The following is a 22,010-nucleotide window of genomic DNA, read 5'->3' as shown; positions in this document are numbered from 1 at the left end:
GTTATGACCTCAGGCGCTTGCTCGCTAACGGCCTTGCTGCTCGTTTGCCCACTCTCTTTTATCGCGTAATGCTATTAATATCATAAATAACATAGTGTTCCGATTAATTCTAATCGAGAAAGTAATTTACCGGTAAAAAATATGTAATGAGAGGATTGGGTCGCTTTGCAAGATATTGCTTTGACGTGTAGAAATTGAAAAAGCTAATAAGAAAAAATTGAAAAAACTAGTTATAGAAGAACTTTCGAAAAATATGAATTTTCGTAAAAAATAATTACCGCTTGTAAAGTACTTGATTACATCGCTATCAGCATTAAATGACCAACCCTTATCCATCGTCGCAGAAAAATGTCGTGTTACTTTTACATGATATGCAAATATACACGCGAGCATCGCAAAAACATGTTGATAGCCAGCAAATGTGCTAAACTGTCCCAGAGGAGGAGACGTTGGTGCCGTCTCACGTTACACGATGTTCTCCATAAAAGCGGACATCTCTAATCAATAATCTCGTATATCCACTTATATATATTACAATTATAGGATTGCTCGATCATGGGTCGAGCCATTACTGCTGACGTTTACGCGACTTTAAGTAACGATTTGTGCAGAGAAACTGAATACGCGCGGCAACCGAATAACTTGTTACGGTTGAGTTATGATTAGCCGTGTGCATGCACGAATAAATGTACTGTAACGTAAGCAATGAACTTTTTTTTAAATCACAATTATCCTGTATATCCTAGAGCAAATCGAAACGTCTTCATTCAATCTATGACAGTGCCTTGGCACAAAGATCTCGTAGTTAGTCGAACTAAACTCTAGTTAGAATCCAATTCGAGGAGCAATAGCATGTTATTATATGTAAGTTGTTATATATTAGTCTAAAATAGAAAGAGGACATAAAATAAAACTTGAAGCAAATGAAATTTTTGATATGATGCATAGAAATATGTATAATAGCTTCTTCTAGCTTTTTACAACGTGGTTCAAATTAAATAAAAAATGAATAGTTTATTTCCTGTAAAATTTTAGAATAAATTTTTTTTTTCAAATATTGAAAAGGCATTATTTGTTGCAATTTTCAAAATTAACAATTTCGATATTTGTTTTTAAATATTTAGTATATAAATTCTGTTAAATCGTCATCCTTTCAGCGACTTTTACATTATAATAATAATTATATGTTCATTTTATGTCAATTATGGGACGTTCTCTATATATTATGCCTTTTAATATCTCTTCCACTTTGTCATACTATCCTCTTAGATTCGACTGAACTGAACTAAACGCCTACGCGTCTACTTATCTACTCTAGACAAGTTGTAGGACAACTTTGAGAGGCACTATCACGTCACGATTCTTTTCGAGAATATTATACAATGACATTATGAATATAAATGCTACCGTCTAAATTACATTACTCGATATTTTGACATTGATATTACGTATAATAAAATAAACTTCAACCAGCCTTGCTAAGTCATTCGGTTCGAGAGGTTCAAGTGTCTGTTAGACATAGTCACTGGCTCGAAAGTAAATTCAATTACTATACTAGTATGGAATTATAATACCTTTATGTAAAAATAATATAGAAATATCAATCAAATAACAAGATAAGATAATGGAAAAAGCAATCTATATGTAATCTATTTTATCTACTGGCTTCTTGCAAATTAGATAAAATCTAAGTACTTTAGAAAGCGTCTAGTATCATTAATTTTGGATTATAGTGACTTTTACAAACTCCATGCACCTGTATTAGCAAGGGACGTGTTAGTAACGAATTAAACTTACAATGAGGGACATCGACGTATCTGTACAAGATCGCAACAGGTAATACAAGATTCAGCGCGGTGAGTGTCGCGCCGAGATTCACAGATCTCGAAGGACATCGAAAGGGGGGGAAAAAAACGTAACCGCGCCGGATTATGGCATGCTCGTTCTCTCGGACCTCTGCCTTCGTGCGCACACAAACACGAGCATACATTCGCACACGTATACAAACATATTTCTTCGGTCATCGTTCGGGTATGTACCAAGTCAACTTTTCATTCGGATATGCAAACGTAAGAGGCTTATGTTTGACATAATTGACGCCGCGACATACGACGCGCGTTCTTTAAAAATTACCCACCCCTGTGATGACAGAGTGGCATCATGAATTATAAGCGGTTTCTCGGTATAGCCAATGGAATTTTATCACTTGATTGCAAGAATTAACGAGAAAGATGCACCTGCACTGTTAAGCTGACAAACAAGTAAAGTTCTGGAATTCATTTAGTTTGGACCGAAGATTTGAGATTGGCTATATAATATCGATAATATAAGTAATTCGATAATATTCAGATTAATTCCATTTACTGTTTAATACTTCAGTAATTAGCTCTTAGTATATTGATCTAACTATTTATTTAAAAGGATATTTTTAATATATAAACAGAAACAGAAATTTTATTAAATTCAACTCAATTTGATTTGTGTGAAAAATAATTTTCATACAACACAAATAAATGATAACTATATCCTTCTTAGTTTGATTACGCACTTTTATTTTTCAATGATATATAATCTTGTAACTATCTAAGTAATCGTAATTGATCCCGGAAACGGATAACCCTATAATATAATGTAACTATACACATTGCAATCTAGCATTATGGTTACAATTTTAGCGAAGGAAAATTCATCTCGGAGCACCACAGAGAATATCGCTACGCCCGTGCGGGGGTCGATTATCCTGGTGCACCGCGTATAACTCTAATGCCCCGTATATCACCGACAAAAAGCCGGATACAATTGCAATTTGAACTCGATTCAAGTAATCGTGGAATCTCTGCGGGCGATAAGAGCAGACGCCAAGGCTCCGGTCAAGACTCACCTGCCTTCGCCGGACCACCGTAAGCCATTGAAATTTAATAGCACCACCGGAATTGAACGATAGACGTTCCGCGCGGCTACAGCTGACGCGCGCGGAGCGCGCCTCTCTCCGCCGCACCGCGGCCGCTACAAATTACACCCGGTAATTCAGTTCCTTGACCGCAAAGTCCCACAAGAAGTTAAGTCCATCCCCGTGGCGCGCGAGAGTGAACGACCGCAGCTTCCCGTGTTGGTTCATAAGTCACTGGCGGGCCGTTAGATCACAAAAGCGCGAAAAGAGATTTCGCGAATGTCGGCCGTGTGGCGCGAAATACCACGAGAGAGATTCGACGCGAGATATCCCGCCAATTCGTGAGAATTTATTAGCGGGCATTCGTGCGCGTCCACGTCCGCCAACCGCACCGCACACCCGCTATCACGCGGGAACTTCATTCTCGCTGCGGTTTAACTCCATTACGATCGCTTTCATATCGGAATTCTGAAATATGGATGATGGCATTTGTCAGAAGCGACAAATGGAAGTACGATGAAATTGATATCTCGCGCTTTCTCGTCGAAACGCGGGATCGACTCTCTTTAATTTCATATATATAATTTAAACTTTCTAATTTTCATAAAAATTAAAATTAAGAATATACTTTCATCTTTTCAATTGTAGTATATCTCAGAGAGTTTTATACATAATAATAGTAATATTGAAAGTAATACCTGGAGAAAAAGAAAGAAAGGGGAAGAGATAAATGCGGGGATGTACTTAAGAGCTGCTACTTCGTGCGGAAGTTAACGGCCGCGAGTGGCAGGGACCGCGCCGCGCCGTATTATAACCGATCATCAGGAAGCCCCGGCCTCACGTATTCGCCCCGAGCTTTGTCTTAACGATGAGCGTACGCAAAGTTACCGCCGATCGCCGACTCATGCTTACGAACGTTCCTCGCATCCGCGCGCGTACGTCATAATGCGAATCATTGCCACCGTACGCGCACGGATCCGGACGGACGCGTACAAATCTGTCGGCGAACGACAGATTTGTCCCGAGTCACGTCGCGCGCGAAAAGAGGACAGGCTGGTAAACGTCCAGTGTAGTAATTTAGCAGGAATATACGAGCTGAACGAGGACTTGTACGCATCAAAACACGTGTGATCGAGCAATACACACGAATTTGCAAAATCCTCCCTTGCGTAAAAAGATCTTTGTGTGAAAAATATTACGAAATATATATTAATCTTCTCCCTCTAGATAAGAAGATACCGCGATTGAGACGTTACTTGTAATATATATAACTATTATAATATCAAAGATCCAATTCGATACGTATAGAGAAGTTATCATCTTTCTTAGGTGTCATTCTCAATTTGTCGCGAGAAATCGCACACGTCGTAGGCACGCGATCACCATTCGTCGAAAATTTACAGCATCGTTCGCTTTCACGCATCAGAAGTTCGTACTCCGCGAGCTAATACGCGATTAAGCGCGCGAAAATGATTTACGCACTCGGTCTCTCCGGCGTGTCTCCCGCCGGATATAGTGCGCTGGGACCAGTTCGGAGAGACTGGTTGTCTCGAGTAAACAACGAATGTTCTCGCACAACGGCGCTCGCACGCCAGGTGTAATTTTCCGCATCGACGAGCCCCGTTGATGGTACGGCACCGCTCATTTTTAGGAGAGATGCATGCGCGCGCGCGCGCGCGCACGCCCGCGTTAAATGCTCACGAGAATCGTAGTTTTCACCTCTCGAGTGTTGTAAGGTAAGTAAACGCTCGTGTCGTAAGTATACCGTAATTACCGTTCTCGATTCTCTCTCTCTTTCTTTCTGTGTCACCCTCCTTTAAATGAAACGCGAAATAAGGAAAGCGGGCTACGCGGACGCACGGAGAAGAAGCGGAAAGACTGCGGCACTCGCGTAATTAGTACCTTTTTGCGTCGTTAACGTTTAAGCGAGTGAACGACGATAGCGCGAACGCAGGCATGTTAATGGACGCGACATAGCGAGCGTGTCCGCGAGTGTTCTCTTCTGCGCCCCTCTTGTGCTTTATAATTCGTGAAACGACCAATTAACGTTACTAGGAGAAGAAAAGTAGGTGGTCTCATGCCTCTCCTTCGTTCGCGTCCCTCCAAATGGTTCTCGAACCCGGGGGTTTCGAGACCTCCCGTGCAAGGTGGCACACACGGCTTACCGGCCGCATCAAATTGTTTCCCCGAAGTTCGTTTTCGCGAAGAAGCTTTTCGAGAAGATTAAACCCTTTAACGATTATGCTTGTGCATGTCGAGCGAAATTGAGGGATAAACGTCGACATTCTCAAGTGACTTTGTCAAGCACGATAACAAAAGTTTGCTTTGTCAATTAAATAGAATCTTATACGGTTAATTAATTTTTTTCTAAACGTTAATGAGCAATATTCTTTCAAAGATACGTTAGAAAAATTTTTCTCTCGCAATATACATATGAGTGTATTCTCAATTTTAAATAATTTATTATAATACAAAAATTATATATGAATCTAGACATTTGCTGTATATAGAAAACAATCTTGATTTAATTTGCATAAGAAGTTACGGTTTATTCGTTTTTTAGTAACGTGTCTATTTAAATTTAAGAAAATTAATTTTCGTGAACGTCTTTACGTTAAAATTTCTCAACGATTTGAAAAATACCGAGTTTTATTATATTTCTATCGAGCTACAATAATACGAGACATTCAATATGAAGCAATATCGCCAGATAGAAACATGAAACTAACAAGTAAAGTTAGGAAAGCAAACTTGAAACAATGTCGTGCTAAAAGATTTAGAAATATATGTTAGAATTCGCGGATCCGACAAAAAATTCAAAATCCTTGCTTTCAGCGTAATTTTTCCGGGACATAAACTTTTACAATTCATAAAAAAACAATATCTAGAACGAAATACACGAGTTTTCAAATTCAAGGAGCTCCGTGACAAATTTTCGCTGTGAACAAGAAATCGTACGTCCAAAGCAAACAATAGAGATGTTTGTTGCGGGATGCACTGTCAAGTTTAGGGTTAAAGACCCCTGACAGGGGCATTATTAAAATCCCCGTGGCGCACTACCACGCCTGGGGATCGCTCCGCATGACTCGGCGCGGTATCGGGCGTCCCGTCCACCAGGAGTCGGCAAACTATGACTCGCGCGTTTCCCCGGCACAAAGACTCCCGATCCGCTTCGCTCGCTCTCTCGCGGTAGTATCCCCATCCCATGCCGCGTCTCCTACAAAACGCGGCACGCCGATCGCGACGCGAGATGCGTCTTATCTCCCCGGCGCGGTATACAACCGGGGCAGGCAGGCTCCTCCGTTTCTTCCGCGACGAAAGAGGCGATGGAGCACACGGCGCGCTTCACCGCCGCGCCGCGCCGGCCGAGGCGAGCCGAGCCGAGTCAGCCGAGTCGACCTGCGGAGCGGAGCGGAGCAGCGGAGAGCCGTGCGCGCGATATCTACGATCGAGAGCATGCGCGCGCGCGAGCGCGCGGTTGCGGACGCCGCGCGGCTTCTCGGTATCGTCATGCGGACGTGTGTGTGTGCACGCGTCCATATATATGCGTATATACGTATGTATGTATGCGCGGACGTACCTGTTGCTGCTTTCCCTGTGCGGCGCGACGCCAATGGTAGCGTCCACGGTGAAGTCCAAACGGGATCACCGGCGAGATGACGCCGCTCCTGGTCCCGCACCTTCTCCGTGGCGTTGACGTCGCGCGAGTACAAACGGATCACTCCCGTACCGACGATTCCGAAAACACTCGGGCGTCCTTCGCGACTCAGGTATCACGGACGTTCCGGCGCATCGCCGGGTATCGGCGCGCGAGCGTGCCGACGACGCACCTGCACCTGACGCACTTGCCGCGACACCACCGCGAGCTGTCCGCGAATTCACCGCGCGACGCCGAGGGACGATCGACGGCGACGACGCCGACGCGGCGGGCATCCTCGCGGCATCACACCGCGACGCAAGTAACGCGCGCGAGTCAAGACCGCGAGCCGCAAACGTTCGAAAACTCGACCCGCGCTTAACTTCGCCGCACACGTCGCCAACTGCCGAGCCGGCCGAACTCCGCGAACTTCGCGTCGCTGGCAAACTTCACGTCGCGGCCGAGACGCCGCGTCCCGCCGAGGGCCGACGGGGCGACTTCGCGTCGTTGACAACCTCCCCACGACTGATGACCGACGAATCGACTCTCCCTCGATCCGAAAAACTCCGAAAATCCCGCGGCCGGGTCACATATCTCGCGGAACTGTCATGCACAAACAAACTCAAGAGAAATCAGAACTCATTCGCGATTTCGGAGGCACAAAGCACCGGGCGGCGAGAAAGAAGGAGCGCGCGCTTCTCTCGCGATCGGCACCGGCGAAATATTCGGCCGACCTGTTACACGTTACACCGCCGCCGTCGAGGGTTGCCTTCGTGTTCGACACAGCGCACCAGCACGAAGAGTCGCGAGTCGCGAGACTCGGGTCGAACTGGCCGCCGAGATGAGGCCCAACTCCCCACTCCGCTCCGCCTCGACTCGTCGCTCGTCGCTTCTGCGATCCCCTCCCTCCTCCTCCTGCCGCGCCGCGGATGCCACTGGACGTTCTCCTTACCTTCTCCCCCCTCCCTCCGTCGCCCCTCTCGCGCCACTCGTGGTCCCGACTCAACGCTCTCGCATCATTGTGTACCTCCTGTTCGCTGCTCTCTCCTCGCGAACCCTCTTCCTCTTCTTCTTCTTCCTTCCATCGTTTCTCCTTGCACGCGCGCAGCAGATTTTCACCCGTGATCGTAAATGAACGTGCGATCGACGACGACCGTCTTTGCGAGTCCGACGGCTCGCGTGTCGATTGTACTCGCGGTTAACTGCCCGGCTGTGCGCGCGCGCGCGCGTTTTCGCGGAAAGTTATCAGAGAAGGTTCCCGGAGGACCGATCGCCCGGATTCTGGGAACTCGCCAATTAACTCGCTCCCGTCGTCGCTCAATTGATTCTCTTTGTCTCGTTAGATCAACGTTGTCGTAGCTGCAACGCGATGAAAAAAAAATCAGATAAAAAAATCTAATCGGTCGTGGATCACGAATTGGCCCGAGAATAACGCCTCGTAATAGACCTTCAAATTATCCGCAAGATCGTTCCACCGTCGTGCGTTTCCTTTACACTTCCGGTGCTCGTAATGCAACAGATACGCACGCTATCGTCGTACATTATCGTATACGTGATTCCGCTCGCCTACCTAGAAGGAGGATCGTGGTTTTTTAACAGGAGCGTTTTCGGGAGGAAAACATCGCTCGCTTGTTTACATTCACTCCCGACGCACGCGAGAGAAGATTTTATATTTCTTTTCTCCTCAACGGACAAGACCCCTCGTTTTACACTCGAATCGTACTTTTCCCTCGTGCCCCCCTCAACACAGCGCCCTTCTCGTTTACTCGGTTCGTAGTTCTCGGTTCTCGGTATCCGCCTCTCTTCTTCCCTTCTGTCTCTCGTGCGCGTCTTTTTTCCCACGCTTAATATTCCGCGCTCGCCGTGCCCTCCGCGCTCCTTCGTTTTCCACTTCTGACCGCTCCGCTCCGCTCCGCGTCCGCGTGCGTGCCCGGGGTCCGGCACTCTCTTCGTTACGCGCGCGATCGCCCGATCGTCCGACCGCGTGGTAATTAAACCGCGAGAAAGATACGTCAAATGAAACTGAGGTAATGGGGCCGGCGGTGTCGATTTAATTAAACTGTCCAAGTTACGTTCTAGTCCTGCAATATCAGCATTACCGCACAGATAAAAAAAAAGAATATTCTTAATATGAAAGTATATCTTTAGTTCCACTTTTCGACGTGTGTAAGTCTTGAAATGAGATTATTATATTACGTTAAACGAAGAAAACTTGGTTATTTTATAAAGTTCAACTGAGAAAAAAAATTGAAATTCTTACAAGAAGATTATAGGTTGCGTACATATATACGAAACAATAAACGCGTTAGTTATTTACCAAATTTTTTCAAAAACTTTTCTTTTCTCGTTTATGTCACAAAACCGAGATAGTGCACTTAAAATCGAATTCAGTTCGTAAAAAAAGATTTTTTGACTTTAAGATTATTATTGTATTTTTCATTTAAACATCTAATATCCATTTTTATCACGTATATATTAACTTATGTAGATCTACAATGTGAGTCGTAAAGTCGTGAGTCGTAAGACGTGACCACGCACAATCGAATTTGAGGAGAATAATCGACTGTGCGTGGTCACGACTTTACGACTCGCATTGTATAGACCTAGCATTAATCTTTTAATTAGATCTTAATTCTTAAAACTAGAAAAGGATAAAAAGTACCGAGATTAAAGTTAATCTCCATTAGTAGAAATGGACATAAGAGATTGTAAGTTAAAGAAGCAGCGAATCTTCTTCCGTATCGAATCGAGGTATACTTTTCTCGATAAGCGAGATCCTTCTCGAGCAACAGCCGGCGTGTCTGTGAAATTATCGCAGACGCGAGCGGTCGAATCGTTTTCGAAAGCGAACTCGCGTGCTCGCGAGTCTGAACGCAGGATATGTAATAAAATACGGTCCAATCGTTTTAACCGCCCGACAGAAATGCGTGCGAGTCGCGTAATCGCAAACCGGTGTCGGCAGGTGACGAGCGGAAAGGAGAGAGACGGCCTAAATTCTAAAATTAACGCCTGGCGCCGCGCGCGTGTTAATCGTGCGGGAGCGAGCCTAAATCTGATTTCGCGGCTCACACTGCTCACAGGTGTAGACACTGCGGGCAGTGCGGGCACCGTAGCGCCGCGCCGCGTCGCGCCGCTCGGCCGCGCTCGGCCGCCGTCGGTCGCGCTCGGGCGCGCTCGCGCGGCCACGTGACACGCCGTCGCGAAACATGGCGCGCGGGACTCGCCACGAAGATGGCTGCCGCGCGTTACGAAAGACCGGACGATCTAACGCGGGGAAGCCGTTTCCCGATCGTTCAGACAGCCGCCGCGCCGCCGTCCGCTCTCCTCAGTCGTCGGGCACGGTGGTGGCCGCCGGCGCGATGGTATACGACATCAAGTGGATCATACCGAAACTACGGCAACACCCGTCCCGGCTGTGGAACATCGCGAGCAGCATAACCTTCGCGGCGGTGGGCATTTTTTCGAAAATCATCATAGGTAAGAGTACGTCGTCCGCGCGCCGCGTGCCGGTCCACACGCGCGAGGATTTTATTCGGCGCGAACGACCCGAAACCTGGATCGGCTCGACCACGAAGTGATTTATACGGTTCGCCGTGCCCGTGCGATTTCGGAGTCGCGATCCCCGGGCGACGGTAGGTACAGGTGTATACGCGTGCGAATTCCCCTCGTGTGTGCACGAGAGAGCCATCGCCACGCTCGGTCGCGCGTGCTGGAACGGCCACGAAGATTCGAGTAAAAATATATAGCGTCCGCGCCACGGCACACGGCACCTCCGTCACGATTGACGTTAAATTGATGGCGTGATCGTTGTCGCGCGGAAATACCGCATAAGGCATGTGCTCGTTTACCGTCGTGGACAACGAAGGCCCCCGCGCCGAGAACGTCCACGTTGTTATGGGAGAGAAAAGAATTAAATCACGAGAGTGCTGTACGTCCGCGGAGTATATTCGGTACGATCAGGCGTGTAACAATCACGCCAATTGCGATATGAGATGATGAAAATAAACCTTATCTGCCAATATCATTTTCTAGAGAGAGACAGAGAGAGACAGAAAGAGGTCAAAGTCATTGTATCATCATCAATCATCGTGGTTAATTACAGCGGCTATTGCTTGTTGAATGGACCGCTCTCGACGACGGAAATACGCTATGCAGAACGTCATAAATAAGTATAGTTTTGATAACAAGGCATTCTTAATGCTTTCCGAATTATTTCGAAATTAGCATAGGAAGCAATTTATCATGTAACGTGACAGTTCAGTGATTTCTACAAATTCTGGTTACGACGAAACGAGATTTCTTTTTCAAATTTTAATGTGTTTATTAAAATGTTTGGCACAGATGGGTGCATACAGGTTTTCACGTCATAAAGTTTGCATTTAGAGCTGTTAAATAATTTAGAGTTATTATAATTGAGCATAATTCACAAAATTACAGAAATGCATTTTGTGGTATCTTAATTTAAATTTAGATTTAGGGAGAAAAATTATATTTTAAATTATAATTATATAGATATTAAATCATATATTTTTAATCAAGCTACAGTATCGTAAAAATGCAATAAATTAAGGTAATCTATAAAAATAAATAGCAATCGGGGAAAATGAATTCGAACAAAAATAGAAACTTTCAGTTACGCAAAGCTCATTAATTTCCTCTTTTCTCTGACGTCAACGGAAACTAATTGTTTATGAGTCGATAACGTTTTTGTACGACATATCATCCATTTCTAGGATCAACACTTGTTCACATTGATTTTATTTTTGCACTTACGTACACGCGATATTCGTATCTTTTGATAAACTTATCGATTCACACAGAAGCTATATGACTGTCGATATTTTTTATGCCTAACAATAAAGTCCGTGTTTTCTTGCGCGTTGTCCGCATTATTTGCCAGAAATAATTCGATAAACGCTATGGTAATTTATGCATTTGCGTATAAACGTGTCCACTTTGCATGCGTCGTAGATCTAAAGGTTACTTGTATGCTTTCTGACTTGCAACAAACGGCCTTTTGTGACGTAATCACGGCAATTTAATATGTAATTTAATAACACGCTGACCACCGCCGATTGTTTTGCACGTTTTACAGAGGATAAAGTCTCGAGCTCTTTTTATTCATAATAGGAAAAGCATTAACCATCGTTAACTTCAATCGTAACGAAGCATTAGCCGTCATCAATTCTCTCTCTCTCTCTTTCTCTCTCTCTCCCTCCTTCTCTCCTCCCTCCCTCCCTCTGTCTGTTTACGTAACTGAAAATGATCGTGTACCAAGCGGATAATTACGAATAACACCAAGATATAACTATTGCGTAAGGCAATTTAATGGAAATCGGAGCATTTTTTTTTAGGGGGCTGTGAACGCCGTTTCCGTGTATAGAATATCTCGATCGTGCGAAAGTCTAATTTCTTAAATCTCCCAAATTGACAGGGGCGCGACGCCGATTAAACCCCCGCAATGATTTTTTCGAGTCGTGCGGTCAAGATCGGAGGCCTGAAACCGCACCACTTCCCGCGGACCTCCTCGGGACTGCTACCGCGACCCGAATCACCGCTCTCTCTGTGGCGTAATCTAACAAAGAATCTCTCTCTTCTGCATTTAAGAATGGCTGAACAAAACGACGGTGTACAACAAGCACATTATTGTGCGCGCCTTAGACCTCCGGCCGAAAAACGTTCCGCTCATTACCGTGTCGAATCATCACAGTTGCTTCGACGATCCGGGTATATGGGGTAAGAAACTTTTTTTTCCCTTCCACGTCGTTTGTTAAATGCCTTTCGGCATTGCGCATAATAACGTATCATCAGTCCCCCGCCCCCCCCCTCTTCGCGCACAGCCTCGCGCGGGCCTTAAGACCCGCGTTTGCACGCGGCTGATTTATCGTCTCGAGAAATTGAGAAAAATAAAATGCCGCGTGCGCGCGAACGTACGAATCGTCCGGGGTGTAAAGTGCCCGGCGGTCCGTTCATTCGCCGCCTAATAAAACAGCATGCTTCGAGGCGCTCTTTACGAGCCGCGGACGCAATGAAACGCTAAGGACAAAACACAATGCCGCATCGCGGCGATGTGGGGTCGACGCGCCACCCGGTTGTTGAACGAAGAGAGATTAGATAAAAATCCGATCGTTCATCTCGCGATCGAAACAAAAATTTCATTTTAATTAAAATTACCGATAACTGACGCATCGGAGCGCGACAGATTTGCTTTCTTCCTAAATTACGCGAGGTTTAATCTCTCCGAGATACGGAGTATCATTAACCGACAAGTATAGCAACGATAAAACGATCAGCGTACGAGAACTGACTCAACGTGAACGAACGAAGAACAATGACGCTGACGTCTATTAGTTGACAATGAGACAGTAAACGTGAATAATGTTTGCGTCGTTCGTTTATCGATGACCCATTTATCGCACTTCGTTCTCTTCCTTGTATTTCTTTGTTCTTGGTTCCATTGTGTCCCTGGCATTTAATTGCGTGCCGGTAATTGGGAGCAACTTTTTTCAAGCACTTTTTTTTTCATTTTTTTTTGTTTTAAAGATAAATGATAGTTTTTTGTAGTCTCGACATCCTCTATATGCGTTTTGTCCCTCTTTTGAGACGTGTTTTTCTTTCTCAGAACGACGCCGATATGCGATCGAATGAAAGAATTTAAGACAGAAAATCTTCTGAACTCATTTAGCGACCCTGGACATCCGGCACGGATTTAACCGACGTAAGATACGATGGTCGCTCGCCGCGCAGGACATTTGTTTCACGAATGTCTGGCATTCCTACTTTTTCATGCTCGGCAAGTGCATACCCATCGTCCGAGGTGATGGCGTGTATCAGGAAGCCATGGACTTCTGCATCGAAAAGCTGGCCCTCGGCGAGTGGGTGCACGTCTTTCCCGAGGGAAAAGTCAATATGCTTAAGGAAGAAATGAGGTTCGTACTCGAGTTACTTTCGTAATCCTCCGCTCCAAGACGTGATAACGCGATTTGTACAATTAAAAATGCTATACCTTTGTAATTTACCATTTATATTTTTGAATCGGCTATACTGACGATGAAAATCGATTCGATGGAAATGGGATAAATTTCTGTGACAATAGATTATTACATTTAAATGTTGTCTTATTTCTGAAAGAGAGATATCTTGGGGAGATCGCAAAGATCGCTTTTTAATACTTTATATATATGTGTGAAAATATATACGAAAAATGGGGTAGTACTATATAGAGATGAGCGTAGATGAGCATTTTGCAGAAGTCACGTTAATAATATACTACAGTCAGCGAGATTATACAATCGATGATATTGTTTAGGTTGAAATGGGGTGTGGGTAGATTAATATTAGAATCGCCCGTTACGCCTATCGTAATTCCTATCTGTCATCTCGGTATGGATGAAGTACTTCCCAACGAGCCGCCGTATATGCTTAAAGTGGGAAAAAGAGTTACCATGAATTACGGTGAGCCCATAGATTTTAGCGGATTGCTGGCCGAATTGCGGGATTCAAAAGCGAGTGAGATGGAAGCGCGAAAAGCGATAACTGATCACATTCACCAGGAGCTTTTAAGGTAGCGCTGTAATTAAATCATATCCTAACGTTTCGAGCGTTATTGAATAAATGCTTGAAGGAACAATGCAGAGCAAAGAAAGCGAAAAAAAAATATTTAAAAATTTTCAGATTGAAAGCAGCAACGGAAAAGCTTCACGCTAAGTTATGACGAAGATGATACCTTTTCCGTCGTCCTTCCGTCTAGCCAAAAATATAAAGAGAAATTGATACGTTAACAAAAGTGAGATTTGTATATGTAAACGTAAATCTGTGCGAAATCAGTTTCCTTTTTAATGCGTACATTCGTATTGTAATAGTATTTTTGACAATATTGAGTAACGTAACGTAAGCATCAATTGTGTAAGAAGTCATTCTACAACCTATGACGTTTCCATCGTTTTTGTAATTATTCCACGTAACTCTCCGAGAGATCACTTGACACACGCCTACATAATGTATCCGAAAAGTTGCGCACTTAATATACTCTTGCAATTTTAGATAATCTTCGATTAATATAAAATTGAGATTGTGTGTTTCATCTATGAGATTTATTTTGTTACATTAATCTAAAGTATAGACTTATTAATAAACTTTTTTTTTTATTCCTATTGGTTTCATTACAGAGATTTAATTTTTAAGTTATAAATAGTGACAGCAATGAACAAAGAGTTGATTGCAACTTTGTCAAAGATTTGTAGCGAAATAAAAGTGCACGAGTTTTCGATACATTTTTTTGCTAATATATTCCTTCTCGGAGAGTTAGATATTTCTTGGATAACGTCTATTATACCGCCTTGTATAATATTTTATAAATATCTATATATACAGAATGTCCCACTTCTCGCGCGCAAAAGTAGGATCTCTTGTATATGTGTATTACATATGTACATAGTACGAATAATTATAACACTATCATTATGATTTTACGATGATTGTCAATAAAAGTTTTGATAGTACAAGCGGAGACTACGTAATGTGCAACTGAGGTTTAATGTAACTATAAAAAGAATCGTGCCAGTACCTCATCCATTAATTTTATTTTTGGAGATCTAAGGTGTCACTATTAGCGCGAGTATAGCGCACACTTGGCCATTATTGATTATATGCTTCGCGCTCTCGTTACAAGCACCGTGCCAATTAATCGATTTGTACTCGTTTTGCTAAGAGTGTAATAGGTATTCACGTTTGCAGTTGAGATAAATGAGCACTGCAACTAATGCACAGTGCGTGGAAGATATCACTCGTAAGTCGTAATGTTGTAATTTTAAAATTTGCATAAAAACTCGTTTAAAAAGCGTGGATGTAGATGCAGTCTGAACGGGAAATGATTTTTGCTACTTTGTTCGATAGCTGTGAAAGAAAAAAAGCCAATGTATTCGTTCGCCGATGATGCATGATTTTTTTTTGGATATTTATTGCGATATATTTAAGTCGTTACAACAGCTGTTATTATGACAATCGCATATCTATGTACGCTCCCGTGCGTGTGCGTATATACACAATGTCGAATACACATACTTTTATACTATACACACGGACTGCTATCAAAATTTTTGGGGCTATTCGAACGTGATAAATTTATATGTATCATATACTTGTTGAATATATTATTAAGTATTAAAATATCGTCTTTCTCTATCGTCTGAAATAAAATTGTCTTGTTTGTTTTATCGTTTGACATTTCTCTTAACAGTAAACGTAAAATTTGTTCCCTTCCCTAGAATACGTAAGGTTCCTACACGATTTCTGCGTGCTATGTACACTACCTGTTTACAAATTACGTGTGAGGCAATGATTCTGCAAAGGGTAATCTAAAGTACGCATAAAAATCATGTTAATTACAAAAGACTCTTAAAGAGCTTGTTAGTCGATTCTGAAGATTTTATTACTATGTGCATGACACAATTTATTATCATAAAAGAATAGTATTTTTGTTGCCGACAAATGTTAACTCTAGATCTATCGTCCTTCGGCCAACATCTGTTTTTTTTTTTCCAAAAAATATTTATATTATCAAATACATTAATACATACTCTAGTAATGTCGCGGTATTTTTTGCAAGATTTGGTTGAACGTAAAATTTCATGAAATTACATGAACTTATTCCTTTATATTTTCGAGTGTATATAGACAACCTGTTGGAAGCAGATCCTGAAGAGTAGAGATAAATATATAATTTCCATCTTGTTATTTATATGCCTTTTGGATTATTTTCGTCACCATCTGTGCCAGAAGTCATTTGACGAATCATAATTTTACAGTTGCCATATACATCTAAGACAATAAGTGTATTAAAAGGTATGATTATATATTACAGCTTTCGTTATAATATCCACAGACAAATTGATTATACAGGACATATACTTGACCGTTGTCAACATATAGAAATAGATTACGCTAGGGCCTACTAACTGCTGGTATCATATTATCTATCAATACGAAGACCGCATATCCCTTGGCACGTTTTTAAATTTGTAAAACTGGACACTCCGGTCTTACAAGCGATACAAAAGCGGCGTACGATCCCTGCATTGTACAGTACGAACACGAACTATGTATTTATACTATATATTATGTATATCATAAACTTTGAATAGACAGAACAGCAGATGAGTATAACGAGAGAAGATTTTTACTTAATATACATACATATTATCACCCCATTGTGTATCACTGCCTTCATTTTCTTTTTTTATTTAAACAAATTTGATATATATATATATAGAAAGAGAAAAATAAGATCTGATTAACAATAATGCAAAATCGATCGCGAAACTTGGCCCGCGTTAAACAAGATATGTTACAAAATTCTACGATGCTATTAACTGTATAAGAGGGAGATATGTTGGACTAGAAAATGGAATTTTTCCAATAATTGTATCGCGAATGTACATCCTTGATTTACAGTCGAGCAGTCATAAAAGTCGAAATAAATCTAAAATCTAAAAATGTTTCAAATTGCTCCCAGCATAATTGCTGTATGTAAATTAGATAATATACAATTATGTACTCCTATTATTACGTTATACAATATCTTTTTTAAATTACGTAATCTCTAGTGTATACACAAGTGGAAAGAATGCGATATGAGACGATTCGTAAAGATGGCAAATTTTTCAAACAAATTGATATTTTGATTGGTTGTTCTGTACGTTTAGGCTCGTTCCTGGACGGCAGATCTAATACAGACGAAGCAAGCATTGCATTATATTTCGTAAAAACGCAGAATAGGCCAAACGGGACTAATACCGATCATATATATATATCACAAATTTAATAGTGTATTCTTAATATAATTGCTTTAAGCTACAATCCTCTTTACGTGGCGAGCATCAATAAACAAAATATTGAAATTTTTTTAATTTGTAAAATGCAAGTGTCGCGATCGAAAAGAAATGATATTCAGTACAATTAGGAGTCACAAGAAGCACAATATAGCTATCATCCAGACCTTTGAATTCATCATTATAATCTAATAGATACGTTATCTTGTCCTAATCAAGCAAGGGAAGTTCTTTGTTCGACATCGCACAACAATCACGCTAGACTTGAAATAAAAAATCTGCGTGACTTTTTCTTTCTTCTATATATCTAACATTTTTAACGATGTCCATTTGTAATCCTTCGCAGTCTATTTTTGTCAAAATTGCAAATACTTCCGAGTAAAGCAGCACGGTCATTTGATGATTTTGATACACTATTTGACGCACCACCGGATGCTTCACATGGCGGTGGCAACGAAGGTGGTGGTGGTGGAACACCTTTGCCAGGAACTGCATTTGCTTGCGTAATTTCCACCGAACCTTTAGTGGAAAAAATTAAAATAACAGTAGACTCTTCATGACATTTCATTTTAGAAAATTCAACAAAAAATTGTCTAATTCGTCTCTTTAAGGAAATGAGAGTAGCTAATCATATCTGACAATTACATATTATACATATAGTCAATGTCAAAAGATCTAAAAGTATGCACTAGATGAGCAAAGGGTATAATTAAAAAATATGTTTATACGGAAAACCTGCAAAGCAATGATGAGAGAAAATCTTACAAAATGAAAATAAAAATAAAGATAATTGTAAAAATTTGTTAAAGATCAAGACCTGAATGCTCGAATGACCTACGTGAAAGGAATGACCTCAGTACGCGCCATCAACTTTTGTGTCCAGCTAATCAAGAGATGTAGAAACGTAAATGTCAATTAGCATTGACGAAAATAACAACGAGGAACATTATAGTGACTTACGAAGCGATGGAGGAGTTAGCGTTCCAACGCTGGTAGCCGTGGAAGTACTTGTTGGACTGTCTGAACGCTCTGGGCTCTTACCATTTATTTGCTTTGTCCCGTTCGTACCCAGTTGTGAAGAAGAACGTTGTTCTTGCGCCAATTTCTGCTCTTTCCTCTGTAGACAGAATATACAATCGAAAAATGAGATTGTATCTCGATCAATGATCATTTTTCACATTCCGGGTTTCTTCTTATTTCATTTATCTATATATATATGTAATACCCACCAGTTTATGTTTTCGTTTCTTCATTTCTTCTTCCGAGCTCATCATTTCTTGTACCTTGACAAGCCTCTTCTGATGTCGGACGACTTTTTGTTCATCGCGCAGTCGTTGTTCGGCTTTGTTTACAGCTTCTTGTAAAGCCTCCTTCAAATGACTGCTCAGTTTAAAGTACGGTTTCTCCACGTTGCCAATTGCCAACGCAGCGCGCCTTGCCGATTCGAAGAACGGGTGTTGCAACAGCTGCATCACTGTTGGCAGATCTTGTTTCAGAGCTTCCGGCGATAAGATGACTTCCAACAAATTTTTTAGATTTGCTTCGCAATGCGGTAAATCGGAGCACGTTGCCTCCAAAAGCGGTCGTCCGAACGCCATTTCGTACAAAACGTGCCCAAATGAGTATACATCAACTTGAGTCTGTAAAGAAAAACGTATCAAACTTAATAAATGTAAAAAAATAACTCGTACAGAGAGAATACTTTTTAGAGAATAACCGATAACGTATATATCATTATCTCCATATATTACCGTGGCATGTAATTTGCGCCTTTGAACCACGTAAGGTCGGTAAAACGCCGGCAATCCTATGAGTCCATTTTCTATATCCAATAATTTAGCGCATCTTGGAGTTAAAAGAACATTGCCGGTATGCAAGTGACCGTAAGGCAATCCTTTTTCGTGGAGATAGCCCAAAGCCTCTAATATCTACAAATCGTATTATTAATTATAAAGAGTAATTTCGAAATATCTCATTGTAATATATTTTTGTATGCAATAATTATTAACCTGGTAACCGTACGTGGCAATTTCCTGCACGGTTAGTGATTTTATTTGTTTAGGATTGCCGTATTTTTTGATGAACGGTTGTTTAGGCTTGGTAATGCATAAAACGTCACGTAATGTGCCCGCCGCATAGAAATTTCTTATCGTTAGCGCCCCGTTGTCCGTAACATGCTGGTGTACTATCGGTTCGATGTAAGTGTGTCGTAGAGAGCCTAGGGTTTTGAAAACCCCTTGTATATCTTTATCTTGCAAGTGCTTGTCAGGGCCGAACTCGACCCAAGCTAGCAGAAGTTCCTGTTTCGGGTTCTGGCGATTTTTCACCGTATAATAATGCTTTCTCAATCGCCATCCCATATCGGGGATGGGCTTGCACACTTCGAAATTGGCATCGCTTCTTAATGCTAATGACACTTGTTGCAGTGCGATTTCTAGAAAAGACGAATAACTTGAACATTTCGCGCATTTGCTTGCATTTAATATCTAGAAACAAATTATACGTCTTTATAAAAAAGACGTTGAAAAAGATTCGTGTAACGTATAAAATATCAGCCCGTTGATCGACATTGCGTACCGCGTCTTTATAACACTCTGTCTTAGCGAGCGATCAGCTTACCATGTAACGGTGCAGTGTAATTCTCAGGGTCTAAAAACTTTTTCATGGGAAGCGAAGATGCCAGTATAGGATTCATTAGTACTATGTTTAGATAATTCTGCAAGAAAAGGCGGATTATCTTCTACTTATCGTGTCGCACGAACGCGGCGCATAAAAAGTGAACGTCTCATATTGGGATGAACCTGCAGTGCTATTTGTCGCTGAGCTATAAAGTCTGGCTCCATGTTACCAATAATCCTTTTAGGTGGTAGTGGCAGGTCGAAGCCAGATATGGATAAAGCTGCGTTGAGCTGTACGAAGTCATTGTAACGTCGGCTCACTCTCCAGGATCTTTCGGGAAGCGGACCTCTCTGTGTTTTGATTACGTATTCCTAAACAAACCACACAGTTCTCAGTATGCGTCTAACGATTCGGTGCAAAGTGGGATTATGAAAACAAAGTTTGAAAAACGTAACATTGCAGCTGACTGTACATCCTCCAAATGATGTGTATATACTCATGTACATATGTATACGTATGTTACGGTTAAAATTCAGTAAATATATACGCTTATAGTGAAATAGAGAGGTGGGGGGCACAGCCTCCCACAAAACCTAATCTAACCCAACCCAATCTGTATCATTGTGTCTGATATTGATGTTGCTTATTAAAAGATAAAATTTGAAACATAAACTTTGGTAAATGTATACATTGACTCTAGTAAATGTATACACTGACTAGAGAGGCTAGAGAGCAAGCGTATACATTTACCGATTTCACGGTTTGACTGTGACATATACAAAGCTAACATACAAAGCAAACATATACTAATACGTCATAATGACAATCTTAACAGGATATAAAGGAAAATTCCTACGACGGCTTTAGTTAAACGAGACAAACAGGTCGAGATGATTACAGGATAAACCGTGAGGGGAAGAGAAAGAGAAAGAGAAAGAGAGAGAGAGAGACGGGAGAAAAAGGGGAGAAACGGAGGGAGAGAGAGGCGGTTAGAGAAAGAGGGAACGGAGGGAACTCAGAGAACGCAATATATACCGTATGTCCGTCGATGGTCCTCGCATTTTCGATGACGCTCGTCAACCGCTCCGTATCATCTAACAGCACTTTATTCGTGTATCTCTTCTCGAATAAAGCCATTGATCGTTAGTCCGACGCGAGGCAGGGCCCGTACGGGGCCGATTGCGTTCGTCTCTCGCACAGTTTCCGCGCGTCGCCATACATGACGCGCTTCTGCTTCATTTCAGCATTCGGGCGAACGTACGACGTGACGCGACGGCAACGGCACTGGCTGGCGACGGCGACGGCGAACGGCACTCGGCAGTGACGACGGCGGCACCACTTATCGCGGAATACTTTCAATGTCAGCGGTCCACGACACACGACACCACGTACAGACGCACGCAGGGAGGTGTGCGACTTCTCTGACTTCTCTCTCTCTCTCTCTCTCTCCCGTCGCGATAACACCTTCGACGCGCAACGCGCAATCAAATCCAACGAGTCAGTCGCAGCTACCCGTGTCGCCGCGACGCGTCGCGTCGCATCGCCGCGCAGCCGAATCTCGACTCGACGGCGCTCGCCGACGCCGAGCGACTTGTCACCGGTGTGACGTCACCGGTCTCATGACAGGATTGACAGGGTGACAGGTGGATTCTTAGGACGGTGTTTATAAGCGTCCGGGATTGTACCAAGCCCTGTATTAAAATTGTCCGTCCAGCTATTGAAATTGATCTTATAGCACCTCGAGATCGTACTTGAAACGATCTTAAACACAAGATCAAAGTATGAACGTCATATTTTTACGGTGTTTATAATAAGCGTTCAAAGATCATCTGAGATCCTGATGCATCTTTTATAAATGAAATGATCTTATGACATTTTGAACGATCTTAAATATAAGATCGAACTGCAAATATTATTCTCAGGACGATATTCGTAATTCGAACTTATTGTATTCAAGACCGAGTCCTGTTCCTCCAAAAGTTCATCTGGCTGATGAAATAATCGCATATCATATCGTCTCAAGCTCAAAACAAAC

General features: G+C 42.3%; 3 protein-coding genes across 6 annotated transcripts in view; 1 reads left to right on the top strand and 2 right to left on the bottom strand.

Annotated features, from left to right (window-relative positions):
• The window catches only part of LOC139813596 (uncharacterized), a 106,226-nt gene extending 98,870 nt beyond the window's left edge, over nt 1–7,356 (bottom strand). The window contains exon 1 of the mRNA XM_071779174.1: nt 6,471–7,356. The gene's annotated coding sequence lies outside the window, so the exon portion shown is untranslated. The remainder of the gene's footprint in view (nt 1–6,470) is intronic.
• Nucleotides 7,357–9,722: 2,366 nt separating this feature from the next.
• Taz (tafazzin, phospholipid-lysophospholipid transacylase) lies at nt 9,723–15,740 on the top strand. Its single transcript, XM_071779583.1, has 5 exons — nt 9,723–10,004; nt 12,135–12,263; nt 13,213–13,456; nt 13,837–14,091; nt 14,202–15,740. Exons 1-5 carry the CDS (start codon nt 9,734–9,736, stop codon nt 14,239–14,241), a joined length of 939 nt encoding a protein of 312 aa, XP_071635684.1. The 5' UTR covers nt 9,723–9,733; the 3' UTR covers nt 14,242–15,740.
• LOC139813815 (PX domain-containing protein kinase-like protein) lies at nt 15,446–21,486 on the bottom strand. Of its 4 annotated transcripts, none has more exons than XM_071779575.1 (9): nt 21,011–21,486; nt 20,158–20,346; nt 19,976–20,072; nt 19,366–19,790; nt 19,108–19,284; nt 18,586–18,996; nt 18,317–18,473; nt 18,174–18,239; nt 17,733–17,875 (listed from the first exon to the last, which is right to left on the bottom strand). In XM_071779575.1, exons 1-8 carry the CDS (start codon nt 21,110–21,112, stop codon nt 18,223–18,225), a joined length of 1,575 nt encoding a protein of 524 aa, XP_071635676.1. In that variant the 5' UTR covers nt 21,113–21,486; the 3' UTR covers nt 17,733–17,875; nt 18,174–18,222. The 4 variants fall into 4 exon arrangements, with proteins under 4 accessions (XP_071635675.1, XP_071635678.1, XP_071635676.1 ...); XM_071779576.1 differs by having other exon boundaries at nt 18,195–18,239; XM_071779574.1 differs by lacking the exon at nt 18,174–18,239 and having other exon boundaries at nt 15,446–17,875; nt 21,011–21,485.
• Between the last annotated feature and the right edge of the window lie 524 nt (nt 21,487–22,010).

Source organism: Temnothorax longispinosus, chromosome 5 (genome assembly GCF_030848805.1).
Source record: "Temnothorax longispinosus isolate EJ_2023e chromosome 5, Tlon_JGU_v1, whole genome shotgun sequence".
NCBI lineage: Eukaryota > Metazoa > Arthropoda > Insecta > Hymenoptera > Formicidae > Temnothorax > Temnothorax longispinosus.
This window is presented reverse-complemented; position numbering and strand designations above follow the sequence as displayed.

What these genes read in the sequence shown, in the direction of transcription:
- Taz (XM_071779583.1), top strand. Translation starts at nt 9,734, where the DNA reads ATGGCGCGCGGGACTCGCCACGAAGATGGCTGCCGCGCGTTACGAAAG. An exon ending in TTTTTCGAAAATCATCATAG is followed by an intron (nt 10,005 to 12,134) that starts GTAAGAGTACGT and finishes TCTGCATTTAAG; the next exon opens with AATGGCTGAACAAAACGACG. An exon ending in ATGCTTAAGGAAGAAATGAG is followed by an intron (nt 13,457 to 13,836) that starts GTTCGTACTCGA and finishes GATATTGTTTAG; the next exon opens with GTTGAAATGGGGTGTGGGTA.
- LOC139813815 (XM_071779574.1), bottom strand. Translation starts at nt 21,112, where the DNA reads ATGGCTTTATTCGAGAAGAGATACACGAATAAAGTGCTGTTAGATGAT. An exon ending in AGCGACAAATAGCACTGCAG is followed by an intron (nt 20,073 to 20,157) that starts GTTCATCCCAAT and finishes CTTTTCTTGCAG; the next exon opens with AATTATCTAAACATAGTACT. An exon ending in AGAAACGAAAACATAAACTG is followed by an intron (nt 18,474 to 18,585) that starts GTGGGTATTACA and finishes TTCTGTCTACAG; the next exon opens with AGGAAAGAGCAGAAATTGGC.